Here is a 16,676-nt window from a genome sequence, read left to right as displayed (position 1 = left end):
GAGGGATGGGTGGGGTGATGGAAGAGGTGAGAGAGTGAGAAAATGATCATATGGTCTATCAAAATGTAAAATGGAGCGGTTTGGACTATTCTCCTGGTGCAATTAGCAAGTGGAGAGCTGCTTTGGTAAACATATGGTGAGAGCGAGAGAGCGAGAAAGCAAGAGAGAGAGAGGCGGGGCAGAGCTGCATGGTTTCACACAGTGTCAGAGAGCCTGGCTCTCACAGTGATCAAAGACTGAGCTCACTCATTTAGCCCAAACCAGTCTTCCAAGACATGCTAATGAGTTGGAATGTGAGTGAGCACTGCATTGCCAGGAGAAGGGAAGTATGTGTATGTGAGTGGAGAGTGGAGTCCCACGGGGAAATGGAGACAGCACCCAGCAGAGTGGAGTCCCACGGGGAAATGGAGACAGCACCCAGCAGAGTGGAGTCCCACGGGGAAATGGAGACAGCACCCAGCAGAGTGGAGTCCCACGGGGAAATGGAGACGGCACCCAGCAGAGTGGAGTCCCACGGGGAAATGGAGACAGCACCCAGCAGAGTGGAGTCCCACGGGGAAATGGAGACGGCACCCAGCAGAGTGGAGTCCCACGGGGAAATGGAGACGGCACCCAGCAGAGTGGAGTCCCACGGGGAAATGGAGACGGCACCCAGCAGAGTGGAGTCCCACGGGGAAATGGAGACGGCACCCAGCAGAGTGGAGTCCCACGGGGAAATGGAGACGGCACCCAGCAGAGTGGAGTCCCACGGGGAAATGGAGACGGCACCCAGCAGAGTGGAGTCCCACGGGGAAATGGAGACGGCACCCAGCAGAGTGGAGTCCCACGGGGAAATGGAGACGGCACCCAGCAGAGTGGAGTCCCACGGGGAAATGGAGACGGCACTCAGCAGAGTGGAGTCCCACGGGGAAATGGAGACACCATAGTGTACTTCTGAAATATGTCCCCCTCCTTCACACACTTTTACAGTAGATCTCACTACCGTACCAACTCCACTATGCAGTAGTTCACTGTCATGGATCCTGTAAACTACATGTTCAATGGGATACAGTGGACCAGTGCTCCTCACTTCTGATCCACAGGGTGTGCTGTGCATAGACTTTTGTTCAAGCAAAGAACAAGACCTGATTCAGCTGTAGACAAGGGTTTATTATTACAGTTGAAAAAGGTGTGTCAGTGCAGGGTTGGGACGATTTCAAAATCCCAGCATACACAGAAGCGCACATATCACACGTGGTAGCATACATACAAAACCCCGCTCACATTACAGCTATGTGTACTGCTCTTTTGAAGGTGGACATGCTAGCTAGCTGTCGTGTGGATACGTACAGCTTGTTCCAGGGCAAAGATACAAAGAACTGCATACTGCCTTGAAAGGCCATGTTTTTCACTGATGGTTGTAATCAAATCAAATTGTATTGGTCACATACACATGGTTAGCAGATGTTATTGCACGTGTAGTGAAATGCCTATGCTTCTAGATCAGTCAGTGCAGCAGTATCTAACAGGTAATATCTAACAATTCCACAACAAAACCTAATATCTAACAAATTCCACAACAAAACCTAATACACACAATCTAGTAAAGGAATGGGATAAGAATATATAAATGTATGGATGAGCAGTGACAGAGTGGCTAAGATGCAATAGATAGTATAGATAGTGTAGGATACGTATAGAGTATATACATATGAGATAAGTCATGTGAGATATGTAAACATTCTTAAAGTGGCATTATTAAAGTGACTAGTGTTCCATTTATTAAAGTGGCCAATGATGTCAAGTCTGTAGGTAGGCAGCCGCCTCTCTGTGCTAGTGATGGCTGTTTAACAATCTGATGGCCTTGAGATTGAAGCTGTTTTTCAGTCTCTCTGTCCCAGCTTTGATGCACCTGTACTGACCTCGCCTTCTGGATGGTAGCGGTGTGAACAGGCAGTGGTGGTTGATGTCTTTGATGATCTTTTTGGCCTTCCTGTGACATCGGGTGTTGTAGGTGTCCTGGAGGGCAGGTAGTTTGCCCCCGGTGATGCGTTGTGCAGAGCGCACCACCCTCTGGAGAGCCCTGCGGTTGTGGGCGGTGCAGTTGCCATACCAGGGGGTGTTACAGCCCGACAGGAGGCTCTTGATTGTGCATCTGTAAAAGTTAGTGAGGGTTTTCGGTGACAAGCCACATTTTTTCAGCCTCCTGAGGTTGAAGATGCGCTGTTCCGCCTTCTTCACCACGCTGTCTGTGTGGGTGGACCATTTCAGTTTGTCGGTGATGTGTACGCCGAGGAACTTAAAACTTTCCACCTTCTCCACTGGTGTCCCATCGATGTGTATGGGGGGGGTACTCCCTTTGCTGTTTCCTGAAGTCCACGATCATCTCTTTTGTTTTGCTGACGTTGAGTGAGAGGTTATTTTCCTGACACACACTGTAGCTGGTAAAGATCTGTCTTATTGCAGTGGTGCCCGGTGGGAAGCCATACTGTGGCACAGTAGTCCAGGTTAGATGTTATAATGTTGTGGTAAATTGTCAAGGTGATGTCCTTGGAGACGAAGTCCCTTGCCCTTTTTAGAGCGTCTAGCACAGACAGTAGTTTCCCTGTGACCAGGCTGACGTGTTCAGTCCAGTGTAGGTGCGGGTCCAACTTCATCCCCAGGTACTTCATGGCATTTATTTGTTCATAATGGTTTTGTCTGTCTGTTATTGTGATACTTTTACGTGTGTATCTCAGCTTTTGTGGGTTGCCAAAGAGCAGTGCCTTGGTCTTCTGAGGGTGTAGGGAGAGCTAGTTGTCAGCGAACCAAGCTGCTGCCCTCTTGATGTTGTTCACACTGACTCCTCACACTCCCTGGTGGTATTAGCTGAGTAATACTGGACTGTGTTATCTGCATATACAGTACCAGTGAAAAGTTTGGACACCTTCTCATTCAAGGGTTTTTCTTTATTTGTACTATTTTCCACATTGTAGAATAATAGTGAAGACATCAAACTATGAAATAGCACATCTGGAATCATGGAGTAGCAAAAAAGTGTTAAATATTTTAGATTTTAGATTCTTCAAAGTAGCCACCCTTTACCTTTATGACAGCTTTGCACACTCTTGGAATTCTCTCACCCAGCTTCACCTGGAATGCTTTTTCAACAGTCTTTAAGGAGTTACCACATTTGCTGAGCACTTGTTGGTTGATTTCCTTCACTCTGCGGTCCAACTCATCCCAAACCATCTGAACTGGGTTGAGGTCGAGTGATTGTGGAGGTCTGGTCATCTGATGTAGCACTCCATCACTCTCCTTCTTTTTTTTAGGGGTGGATCAGATTTAATATTGTGGATAGTTTGTTACTTCTGTCAATGTAATTGTCTGCATCATTTCCAATCTCCCATATATATATTTTTTAAATATATATATTTATTTATATATATACATACATACACATACCCACACATGCTGTAGATAGGCATACAGAGGCTCATTATCAGCAACCATCACTCCTTTGTTCCAATGGCACGTTGTGTTAGCTAATCCAAGTTTATCATTTTAAAAGGCTAATTGATCATTAGAAAACCCTTTTGCAACTATGTTGGCACTGCTGAAAACTGTTGTTCTGATTAAAGAAGTAATAAAACGGGCCTTCTTTAGACTAGTTGAGTATCTGGAGCATCAGCATTTGTGGGTTTGATTACAGGCTCAAAATGTCCAGAAACAAAGAACTTTCTTCTGAAACTCGTCAGTCTATTCTTGTTCTGAGAAATGAAGGCTATTCCATGCGAGAAACTGAAAAGGCCAGCATTCCGGAGTCGCCTCTTCACTGTTGACATTGAGACTGGTGTTTTGCGGGCACTATTTAATGAAGCTACCAATTGAGGACTTGTGAGGCGTCTGTTTCTCAAACTAGACACTCTAATGTACTTGTCCTCTTGCTCCCACTCCTCCTTCTATTCTGGTTAGAGCCAGTTTGCGCTGTTCTGTGAAAGGGAGTAGTACACAGCGTTGTACGAGATCTTCAGTTTCTTGGTCATTTCTCGCATGGAATAGCCTTCATTTCTCAGAACAAGAATAGAGGGACTGTTGTTTCTCTTTGCTTTTTTGATCTGTTCTTGCCATAATGTGGACTTGGTCTTTTACCAAATAGGGGTATCTTCTGTATACCACCCCTACCTTGTCACAACACAACTGATGGGCTCAAACGCATTAAGTAGGAAAGAAATTCCACAAAGTAACTTTTAACAAGGCGCACTTGTTAATTGAAATGCATTCCAGGTGACTACCTCAAGAAGCTGGTTGAGAGAATGCCAAGAGTGTGCAAAGCTGTCATTAAGGCAAAGGGTGGATACTTTGAAGAATCTCAAATATAAGATATTGTTTGATTTGTTTAACACTTTGTTTGTTACTTCATTATTCTGTATGTGTTATTTCATAGTGTTGATGTCTTCACTAGTATTCTACAATGTATAAAATATTAAAAATAAAGAAAAACCCTGCTAATGTATATGTATACGGCATTTCTCCAGCACTGGTGGGTTATTTATGTAAATACAGAACAGCAGGGGTCCAAGCACACTCCCTTGTGGCATTTAATTCCCCACAGGTACCTGGGCTGACTGCGTGTTTGCAGTTTAGTGCACTCACTCCTACCCTGTAAGTATGATGTGAACCACTTGATTGCAGTGCTGTCCAAGCCACGTTTGTCAAGCTTCTCAAGAGTGTGTGGTGGTAAACAGTGTCAAATTCTTCCTTCATATCCAAGACGTGTGCTGCTGTGACCTACTGCCTGTTACATGCTCCCACTGTAGTCCTTCAGGACTAATGAAGATCATAACATGGCCAACATGTTGCGTTATCCTCTTTCCAATCCTGTTTAAATAACCACTGTATAAATGGTTAACAACACCACCTGCTGGCCGTAAAACTCTGCTTGCCGATTGATTTACTTGGTAATGGAAGGATGGATGGTTGGATAGACAAATGATTGATGACTTGGTAATGGAAGGATGGATGGTTGGATAGATGAATGAGTGATGACTTAGTAATGAAAGGATGGATGGTTGGATAGATGAATGAGTGATTACTTGGTAATGGAAGGATGGATGGTTGGATAGATGAATGAGTGATTACTTGGTAATGGAAGGATGGATGTTGGATAGACAAATGATTGATTACTTAGTAATGAAAGGATGGATGGTTGGATAGATGAATGAGTGATGACTTAGTAATGAAAGGATGGATGGTTGGATAGATGAATGAGTGATGACTTAGTAATGAAAGGATGGATGGTTGGATAGATGAATGAGTGATTACTTGGTAATGAAAGGATAGATGGTTGTATAGATGAATGAGTGATTACTTGGTAATGGAAGGATGGATGGTTGGATAGATGAATGCGGTTCCCAGGGTCCTTGTGTAGCACATTAATCTCAGGCAGGTGCATTTGCTCCAGTGCAGCCCAATGACCTGCACATTTCTATCCACACATTTTTTGACAATTAGTGAATAGTATTCTAAGCAGGTCCTCCTTGTCTTGGCTTTATAAACATCCTCTGGTAGCTGTATGGGCTAGAGGGTATTGCTTTCTTCACACTTTACAACATACTAATCAAATCAAATAGTTTGCATCTGGGCATCTGGCTGTTGATTGGAACTGTTATGAATTATTGTTGAAGTGGATTAATGCTGTGGGTAACTAAACCCAGTTTGTAGTTGCTAAGACCTTACCAAGTTAGAAGATCATATAGCCCATTATCCTATCCTGCAGGAGTGTGAGAAAGCAAGAAAAATAATTGATCTAGAATGAGAGTGGGAACAACCGAGTAGCCTATACAACTAAAAACTAACAAAGTGGAGAGGGACGAAAAGCACAGCGCATTATCACAACACTGACAGCATCAGTATAACATATCACAGAGCTAGAAGATGCGGGATCGAGCAGTGCTTTCGGGCGCGCGTGCGCTCAATACCCCCGTGCGCGATAATGCGCTGCACTACATCATTGTTATTAAATATACACGAGCTGCGCGCGGCCAGGTGGATTGGTTGCAGTCTGACACATGCGCACGGACACACACACACACACACACATGCACGGACATGCACAGACACACACACGCACCGACACACAAAGACAAATAGCTCAAGCATTGAAAGTTGTTTCTTCCGCTGTGTGTCAAACTGTCAACTTTGGTGTGAGTCGTGTAACTGTTATTTGTCTACGGCATATAGACTTGTTTAAGCAACAGCTATTCCCATTATTTTCGGTCTAATCACCAGGATCATTTTCAATAGAAATAAAAATGACTGTGTGAACCAAAAGTGGTGGAATTCTGCTGGTCACCTTCATGTAATTATTATGCACAAGTAAGCCTAGTTTATCTCGTTCGATGCACTAAATTAATCAGATTTTATTCTGAGATTTAATTAAGGAGTGATAGGCATTTGCCTTTCCTCGGCTGGAAATTGAAAGTCGTTTGGAGTGTGGAGATTGGTGGATAGGGTTTTAATGAGACCTTTACAGCTGCGGCTAGCAGACGGAGAAAAGTGCCAGCACACGACTCTAAACCAATGATGAATGACACACGGAATTGCTTCAGTCTACTGTTTTATTTGAATTGGCTGGTAAAGCCAGGGAAAGTATGAGTGTGAGTGTGAGTGAGTGAGTGAGTGAGTGAGTGAGTGAGTGAGTGGAGTGAGTGAAAGAGAGAGAGAGAGAGAGAGAGAGAGAGAGAGAGAGAGAGATGTACTAACTACACTATCAACAACTACACTACAAATACGGGGCTTCACTGTCCATGGTGCTGAAAGAACAACTCCCAGCCCCAATTCAACGGGTTGGGCTTTTATAACTTGGTGAAACTGATTGCTTGCTTGGAAGACTTTCTGTTTTACTGTTGGCTAACTTTTGCACAGTAGACAGCTATTGAACGAGACTAGAATTATGTCATAGTAGTCGATTCCAGTGGAATTGTTTATGTTATATTTTAGGAAAGCTTTGCCCATTGGATTCCGCAGAGACCACTCTTCACACATTATCAATCCCAGCAATGACCAAACCTACTGAAATCAGCCCATGCACACACAAGGACTCAGACCAATAATTAACACATCCATTTCAAAATCATACAACTATCATAGGTAGGTTACAGAATAATCGTCAACATGTCATAAATCACCAACGCATAGGCTACAATGTAATCTTTAAACGATCGATGTAAATGCATTTGAAACTGCAACGGGATTGCTGGAGGCTAGTGTTTAACCTACCTGGTTGATGCACAGGGCAAGACATTTCCCTTCCCGCGCGCCGCCCAGACCCCCGCCACGCAGCCTCGTGCCTTCTCCTTGATACATGTTCCTGGAACGACACATGCAAAAGTTATGTCAATTAGCGTAATATCTACATTTACACGGTAAAATACAGATGTCTCCGAGTGAGAAGCAGTTGGTCTCTCCGCATAGATGCTGGTAAACGTCTATAGAGCTTGTTATGCTAGCTAGAACGTGATGCAGGATTCCATCACTCAAACTAAGTTATAACAGAATATATATGTCACTTATCAAACACCCACGACGGGTTCATCGCTGTCATATCAGGGTAAGATCTTGACTAACCGATAATTGCCGGTCCTGAGCATAGCTGCCTCTTGCCACGGTCAGATAAAAAACAGCAGTGGAGTGGAGAAAGTGGAGAGTGGAGCAGCCCGACAGTCAGACAGAGACGACTTGGGAATTGTTCTCTCATCCAATAAGATGTTTAGGTCGTGTATGATTTACACAGCGTGTTGTCGCGGCAAAGGGGGAGTAATTTAGCGCTGTAACCAACGTAAATAACCCGTTTGTTAGCTCTCTCTGCAAAGCATGGCGTTAAATATATATATTCTCATTCACGGGTAAGCGGAGAGGAAATTACAATCCTCATGTGTCGCCAGTGGACGTACAGTCAGTCGCCAGTCATGGAGTAAGACATGGGAGATGAATATGGGCACATAGATTGAATTACATGTATTTATTTGACAATAGCCTACTGTTGAAGCTGCCCTTGAGGTGCCCTTGTTTTTGATCACTATTGTTTTTTCTTCAGAAAAGTCCTCAAAAAAATCAAAGCATGTTGATGATACATTTTGTCAATGTAATGACAGCAAATCGCTGCAGGAGATTGTGTTATATATGACGTCATGATGATGACGTCATAGTGCCCAACCTTTTAAATAGGCGGCACAGTTAGAACAAGGAGCCAGATGTTTCACCGGATGTATAAAACTGAAGCATCTGGTTGGAGTGGTTGAAATCTCCACCCTCCACAACATATGGTGAGGAGAGGAAGCCCATTGGCCGGCAGTGGGAGAGTATCAGATGGAACTGGGCTGATTTTCTCATCAAAGAAAAGCCATCCGATCTCAATACAGTTTTCTGTTCCAAAAACTAAAATCTGTTATGAAACAGAGTGCACTAAGTTTTGCAGATGTGAGTTGAAAAAAAGGGCGTTGTTTACAAGGAGTGCAATGGCGAATTGAGTTCTTGCACACAGAGAAGGAGTTACCTAACGGAAATATGTAAATACATGCTAGAACACCAATAGGAACTCGCTAGCTCGTGCTTGGCTTTACCCACCTCCTTGATTGTTCTGCCCACTATGCTTTATTTGCGCTGATTGAAAACGACACAGATTAACTATCTGGGTTAGTTATACATATCTGTGTAGGTGGCTTGAGATGGTCTGGGTAGACTGACACTCTGTCTCCAACAGTAAGTAGACAGAGATGTTATTATCAATGGCATTAACTTGGAAACAATGTCATGAATTCATCATCAGCTTAGCTTCTTGGCTTAGCCTTTTTAGGTGTAGCTTAGTGTGGTCTTATTGATCAAGGCAGGTATGTTATGTTAGGTTTTACTTAACTTAAACCAGGTAAGTCAAGTGGACAAAAACTGGTAAGGTTTGGAGAAGTGTGTTTTGTTTCTCCATTTGTTACAGAGCAGCCAGCAGCAGAAGTCAAGGAGTTGGAGTGTCTGCCGTCACAACTATGGTATTTTCCGGGACTAGAAACAAAAACTCCTCTCTGATAAGTAAGGTAAGAAAAGTGGATATGATCACCACCACCATCGAATCCTTAAAATGTGCATTTTGATCAATAAATATTGTTTCTGTGTTACAGTTAGGAGGTAATTACTTCACACACACACACACGCACGCACGCATGCACGCACGCACACACACACACACACACACGGCAGCTACTCAGAGGAGGAAGGGGAGGACCATCCTCAGTGAAATTCATAAAAACAAAAACAGTGAAACGTTAAAGTTATCCTTTGTAGATCACCAAATAACTGATTAAAACACACTGTTTTGCAATGAAGGTCTATAGTAGCCTCAACAGCAGTCTCTGGGGTAGCACCAAACTGTAGCCGGAGGACAGCTATTTTCCATCTTCCTCTGGGTACATTGACTTCAATACAAAACCTAGGAGACTCATGGTTCTCATCCCCTTCCATGGACTTACACAGTAATTATGACGACTTCAAAGGACATCCTCCAACCTATTAGAGGTATTGCAGCATGAACTGACATGATGTCCATACAATCAAAGGATCGGAGAATGAATCTAGTACTGAAAGCATAAGCTACAGCTAGCTAGCACTGCAGTGCATAAAGTGTGGTGAGTAGTTCACTCAAAGAGAGAAAGACAATTAATTGAACAGTTTTGAATACATTTGTTTCTTAAAAAGTTATGAGAAGCAGCAGAGAGAGATAGCAATATTTAGTTGTATTTTTTTCTTCTTCCTAATTTCCTTTCACTTAGCTAATTTAGCCTACTCAACAATCTGACTCAAACAGAGAGGAATGCTATGTATGTTAGCTAGCTGGCTAAGGCTATCCAACACTGCAACTCTTACAAGTCAAGGTAAGCTTTTGGTTTTATTAATTTATTGCCACTGCTAAACTATTTGCTGTTCACTGTACTGTGTGATTGTACACATGGATTGGATTGTGGGTTTACTAACGTTTTAGTTCTAGTAGCTATGTTGACTATGCCGTCAGCTAATATGGTGCAACGATGTGGGCTGTGTAGCAGTTCGTGGTTAATGGTTGTGGTATGAAGGATTAGCTTCGAGAGTTTTTTTTCGCCTAGTAACAGACAGCTGTTGTGTTGTACACTGAAGTCCACAAGCAAAGGGAAAAGGTGAGAGGAGGAGTGCGCGTAGATGTGAGAAGGAATTATACAACAAGCAAAGTGATGATGCTGTTTGTATGTGGCTTCTATGAAAGTAAACTGTGTGTGCGGGTGTATTCATTCCGCCGATTTTGTTCCAAACGTTTCTTAAACGGAAGCAAACAGAATGAAACGGTGATGGACCTACCTGAATTTGTCCTATAGAAACTCTCCTTTCTACACTGTTTACCCTGTTTGGACTAATGATTACACCCCAGATCAGCTAGGTGCAGGCAAGCGTGTGTTGAATGTGTGTCACTGTCTGTCACCTTGATTACTCCAATTTGTCTCTCGAACTGTGCACATACGCTAAAACCTTTCATTTGTAAGCTAGGTTGTAGCAACCCTCATGATGGGTTTATATAGGGCAATTTCGAGGATCATGTAGTAGCCTAAACCTATCGATGTTACATTGAGCTGGGTAAATGAATATGAATAACAGTCATCAAATATGCTGTAATAGAACCATGCTCAAAAAATAACAATCTTCCTCCCTGATCTTAAACGGCACCAACCACCCCTGACACACACATGCACGCACGCACGCACGCACGCACGCACGCACACACACACACACACACACACAAACCCAATGAGTCTCACTGTCGCAATTTAGGACTTCTAACCCCTTCTAAACATTGTGTTTGAGCTACAGACTTCTGGTTTGTACTATTGGATTAATCTATTTCTTTTGCATTAGTCTGTGGCATTTATGGGAGCTGAGCTAGAGTGGTGTTTGTGAGACAAGGGCAAATCCCGAAGGGGCCCGGGGTTGGGTCTTTTTGGCAAAAACGTCCGATTGGTCTGAGTTACAAACTATTAAAAGCTATCTATGAAAAGCTGAGACTCTCACGAACACGCAGTTGTTTTCCCCTATGACGCTCACACGCTACACGAGAGTCGTTAGAAGGTAAGGCGTTCTTCTACATAGAAGATCATAGGAAACTCCAGGACATACTGTCTATAATACTGTAAGAGGTTCTTCTACATAGAAGATCATAGGAAACTCCAGGACATACTGTCTATAATACTGTAAGAGGTTCTTCTAAATAGAAGATCATAGGAAACCCCAGGACATAGGGTCTATAATACTGTAAGAGGTTCTTCTACATAGAAAATCATAGGAAACTCCAGGACATACTGTCTATAATACTGTAAGAGGTTCTTCTACATAGAAAATCATAGGAAACTCCAGGACATAGCATCTATAATACTGTAATAAGCTCACATAGTTGCTGTCACAAACTCCAAACTCCTCACAGTTGTCTCTGAATAGTTGAGGAAACAATTGCTGTACTTACAGCCTTCAGAAAGTATTCATACCCCTTGACTTATTCCGCATTTTGTTGTGTTACAGCCTGAATTCAAAATGGATTAAATATATATTTTTCTCACCCATCTACACACAATACCCCATAATGACAACGTGAAAACATGTTTTTAGACATTTTTGCTAATTTATTGAAAATGAAATACAGAAATATATAATTTACATAAGTATTCATACCCGAGTCAATACATGTTTGAATCACCTTTGGCAGCAATTACAGCTGTGAGTCTTTCTGGGTAAGTTTCTAAGAGCTTTACACACCTGGATTGTACAATATTTGATCATTATTCTTTTAAAAATTCTTCAAGTTCTGTCAAGTTGGTTGTTGATCATTGCTAGATATTTTCAAGTCTTGCCATGGATGTTCAAGACAATTTATGTCAAAACTGTAACTAGGTCACTCAGGAACATTCAATGTAGTCTTGGTAAGTAACTCCAGTGTATATTTAAGTGATAATGCCCGAGAAGTGTTTGGAGGATATATTGGCACGGGTGTTGTTAGGCTCGAGATGAAGTTGAGGACCGGTAAACCGTGCCAATATATCCTCCAAACACTGGCTTCGAGCGAATTTATACAACGGGTTAGCAACATATTCAAATAAGGATTGACATATTTTCATTAAAAAGGTTATTTTTATACATTTTTTCATACTATTTCATCCTTCCACGAGACATAGTCCTGACAGAAATCTCAGGTTGCTACCCAAGCCGGCTGGTCATCTATCGGTTTCGGTTGCCAGAGACACGACCCAGTCGTTCAGTCTTTTTGTTCTGTTTCTATGGACACGACCAAGTCGTTCGTTCTAAATGTTCCATTGCCATACTGGCTTGCAACATTCTTATCCCTCGCTAGCTAGCCAACTATGGCTAACTCAGTCACGTCAAACAGTGCATCCAGAATAACAGCAAAGTAGCTTCATTTGCATTTGTTTAAGCTGTTTACTAGTGACATTTGTTTGGATACATCCATAACAATGAGCTAATGATGCACAATTTCGCCTGGCATAGAAAATGTGCTCACTCATCAGGACACTGTTGTTTAGAGGAGCTAGCCAACAACACAGCTAACACAATCACTTCAAACTGAAGCTGGAAAGACGGCAAACTAGCTGCATTTCGTTTGACCTGTTTTCTATTGACATTTCTTTGTATATATCCATAAAAATTATGCCAGCTGATTCATGATTTCGACTGGCTGAGAAAAGCTGTCTGTCTGTCTGTCTGTTTCGTCCCGACACATTCATTACTATGGGAGAGCTGGAGATCAAATTTCAATATTGAAACAATGTTGTAAATGTCAAAGAGACAGAAAATATAATGCTAGTCTAAAAGAAATGAGAGATAATGTCTAGAGGCTCTTTATAGTGGAGATCAAGTTTATAAATTGCCTGGCTGGGCTGATGAGACAGTGGATTGCGCAGTGAGATGGCACAGAGTATATAGGCATTTCAACATTATAGTTTTAGCCGGTGGTAACTTGTGGAATAGACACCAGCTGGAATGCGGTTTTAACCAATCAGCATCCATGATTAGACCCACCCATTGTATAATTGGTCTTGTGTTTTCGGTTATTGTCCTGCTGAAAGGTGAATTTATCTCCCAGTGTCTGTTGGAATGAAGACTGTGTGATCTATAAGCCTTAAAAGTACTGTGTAAGCTATATGTTTATAAAATGCCTATTTCATTACTTCCAACTACTTAATGAGAAAATGAATGCAGTTTATCAAGTTCATACAGAAATCCTCTAGGATTTTGCCCGTGCTTATTCCATTTCTTTTTATCCTAAAAAACTCCCTAGTCCTTGCCATTGACAAGCATACCCATAACATGATGCAGCCACTACCATGCTTGAAAATATAAAGAGTGGTACTAAGTGATGTGTTGGATTTGCCCCGAACATAACGCTTTGTATTCAGGACATTAAGTTAATTTCTTTGCTACATATTTTGCAGTTTTACTTTAGTGCCTTATTGCAAACAGGATGCATGTTTTGGAATATTTTTATTCTATACAGTCTTCCTTCTTTTCACTCTGTCACTCCCTGGTCTTTGTTGTTGATTCTGTGTTTGAAATTCTCTGCTCGACTGAGGGACCTTACAAATAATTGTATGTGTGGAGTACAGAGATGAGGTAGTCATTCAAATATCATATAAGACACTATAGTTACACACAGATTGAGTCCATGCAACTTATTATGTGACCTATTGACGCAAGACATTTCAGCTCTATATTTCTAATTAATTGGTAAATATTTAAAAAAACATAATTCCACTTTGACATTATGAGATGTGTGTAGGCACATCTGTAGACACATCTGAATTTAATAAATGTTAAATTCCGGCTGTAACGCAACAAAATGTGTAAAAAGTCAAGGGGAGTGAATACTTTCTGAAGGCACGGTGAATTCATGTTGATCAGGTTTTTACTTTGGTGGACTTTGTATTTTTTTATTGACATTTGTCCCAAAAAAATTCATCAATGCAACTTTTAATCTCAAATTGTTTTTGTGTTCTACTTGTATCCCTGGTTGTTCTGAAAATAAGTGAGGCTAATTATAAGGTCTGGACATGCAGATAAAGGAAAGTCAGATAAATCAAAATCCCATTTTTGTTGGGGTCTCGGAACTGATAGGGTTAATAGAAAAAAGTGTGTGTGTAAAGCTACATCTACACTGTCACTGGAAGTCCAATAAAATAGTCCAGATCTACACATATACCCTCTGGTAACCCACGGACTCTGCTGTGCAAGGTTTATGTAGCCCTGGTAATAATCGATTCCTGGAACGCGTCCTTTATTTGCCCATTAGTCCAGGAGACGTTGATGCCTTAGTAATGGCACACAGGCTAAGGCTTGGGTAAAGAGCCACAAGGCTTAAACAAACAGTGATACAAGCATTCAGTCATTTTAAAGCCGGGTACATCTCTGGATGTAGCAGTCTTTACGCAGTGTGGCACGAGAGCTCCTGCTGGATATCACTGAAGACAAGCTTGGGTAAACCCAAACAAACAATTGTAAAGCTTTTCAAAAAGGTATCTTTAGACACACGGAAGATGCGCCCAGGTGAAAGAGGCTCTTCAATGGAGACCTGAGGGAGGAGACGAGAGATGAGTTAACTTCCAAAGACATCCAGGTGACCTACGTGGCTGTGACAATATGAATGGGAATAATAACTTCACCTTGTGTCCGATCGCAGACTCTTATAAAAGGATCCTGCTCCCACTGACCTACAGCCTGGTGTTTGTTCTGGGTCTGACCCTGAATGGAGCACTGCTGTGGGTGGTGTGCTTCCGGACCCGGACCTGGAGCTGCTCAGTCATCTACCTGACCAACCTGGCCGTGGCTGACCTGCTGTACGTGCTGTCCTTGCCGCTGCTCATTGTCAGCTACGCCATGGATGACGTATGGCCCTTCGGTGACATAATCTGCAAAGCCGTCAGATTCTTCTTCTGTACGAACCTCCACTGCAGCATGATGTTCCTCATGTGCATCAGCGTGCACCGGTTCCTCGGTGTGTGCTACCCGATTACTGCACTCCGGTTCAGGACCAAAAACCTGGCTGTTTTGACGTCTGGCTCGGTTTGGGTCCTGGTGATGCTGGAGATATCACCAACCCTTGTGTTTGCCCACACCGGGTTCATCAACAACATGACGGTGTGCTATGAAATGACCAACCCTGGCCAGTTGTATACTTACTTTCCTTACGACATGTTTCTGGACGTGGTTGGATTCCTGGTACCTTTTATGATTATTCTAATCTGTTACTGCTCAATGATGAGAGTGCTCTACCGGGCTGGAAGGGACAACTCACAGGTAGGGACAGAGAATCTAAACAAGTCCATACGCACCATTCTGGCGGTGTGCTTGATGTTCGTGCTGTGTTTTGTGCCTTATCACATTGCGCGGATAGTGTGCCTGTTCATACGTGTCTATGTGTCCAGTGACTGTAGAGTCATCAACTTGGTGATGATCGGCTATAAAATATGGAAACCCCTGGTCAGCTTCAACAGCTGCGCAAACCCACTGCTGTACTTCCTGGGTTCGGACAGGCAACGGAAGCAGCTCTGGGCCCAGTTATTTAGGAGTAAGATGGTCCATCCCACGGTGAGCACCGTACAGCCAGATATAGTACACACCGTCTCTGGTACTGCCAGAAATCAGTGACTGATTATCTTCTTTTTTTCCTCTCTCTGCAAGTCAGAATTTTTATTTTAGTAGGTGAATGGCCCATTTTGTTCTACGCCTTTTGGCACAGAATTACCCATTTGTTCAGGCAGCCCTGCTACATAGAGATGGGTCCATCTTAACCTCTACTGGACTATACTCTGCCGCTCAGTCAAAGTGACAAGAGGTTAAGACTGATTCTCTGATGTGTTCTTAAGGGCCTTTGTACCCTATTCTGGAAATAACACACAGCACACCTCTTTCTCAGAGTTCTTTGGAACCAAATGTTTTTCCAATTCACAAAACAAAAGTACAGAACTCATTACAATACCAAATCAATCACCTTCAATATATTACTGACACTTAAATATAGTGCAATTTACATACACATTTCTCAGTCACATACCAATAAAGGCAATGGCTGTATTCAGTCATGAAGGTAATATCCTCAGCTGTAGGCATGTGCAACAAAAAGATAAGAGTCCCTCTGAGTTTGAATGGACTATCGTTGACTTTCATATTGTTTCACAGATAAATAGTGCCCTCTGCTGTTCACACAGTTGATAACCATATCCACATTGCTGAGGGCCATGCAGACAAAAAAAACACAAAAAAAACCACAAAAAAAACTTACTCAAGACTTCACACTTACTGTAAAGGGCATGGAAAACATACACGTTATTACACCAAATAGTACTTTCAAGATACAAACATAGTTACGGTGTATATAGTAGCTCTTTTACACCATCAAATGTAATTTAGTGATTAGCTTAGAAATGGTAATAAATAAACAAAAAGGCACACGTGTGGCTTCATAGCAACATATACAAAATACAGCAATAGCTTATCAGTTCTACATCAGTAAAACACCTGAAAGAACATTGTAGTGGGGGATATTTTATACCTTTTGTCCAGAGACATGGACACAGACTGAATTTATATGTTGAGGGGGTTGTGCAGAGTAGGCCGCATCACTTCAGTACACTTCTGTGCGC

At 42.4% G+C, this 16,676-nt stretch overlaps 1 protein-coding gene across 1 annotated transcript; it reads left to right on the top strand.

The window, feature by feature from the left end:
• Positions 1–14,048: 14,048 nt before the first annotated feature.
• On the top strand, positions 14,049–15,939 carry LOC106580950 (P2Y purinoceptor 3-like). The gene has a single exon (XM_014162541.2). The coding sequence runs from the start codon at positions 14,674–14,676 to the stop codon at positions 15,679–15,681; it is 1,008 nt and encodes a 335-aa protein (XP_014018016.1). The 5' UTR covers positions 14,049–14,673; the 3' UTR covers positions 15,682–15,939.
• Positions 15,940–16,676: the final 737 nt, after the last annotated feature.

This window comes from Salmo salar, chromosome ssa20, assembly GCF_905237065.1.
Source record: "Salmo salar chromosome ssa20, Ssal_v3.1, whole genome shotgun sequence".
Classification (NCBI taxonomy): Eukaryota; Metazoa; Chordata; class Actinopteri; order Salmoniformes; family Salmonidae; genus Salmo; species Salmo salar.
The sequence above is the reverse complement of the archived record's forward strand: the minus strand, read 5'-3'. Positions and strand labels throughout refer to the sequence as shown.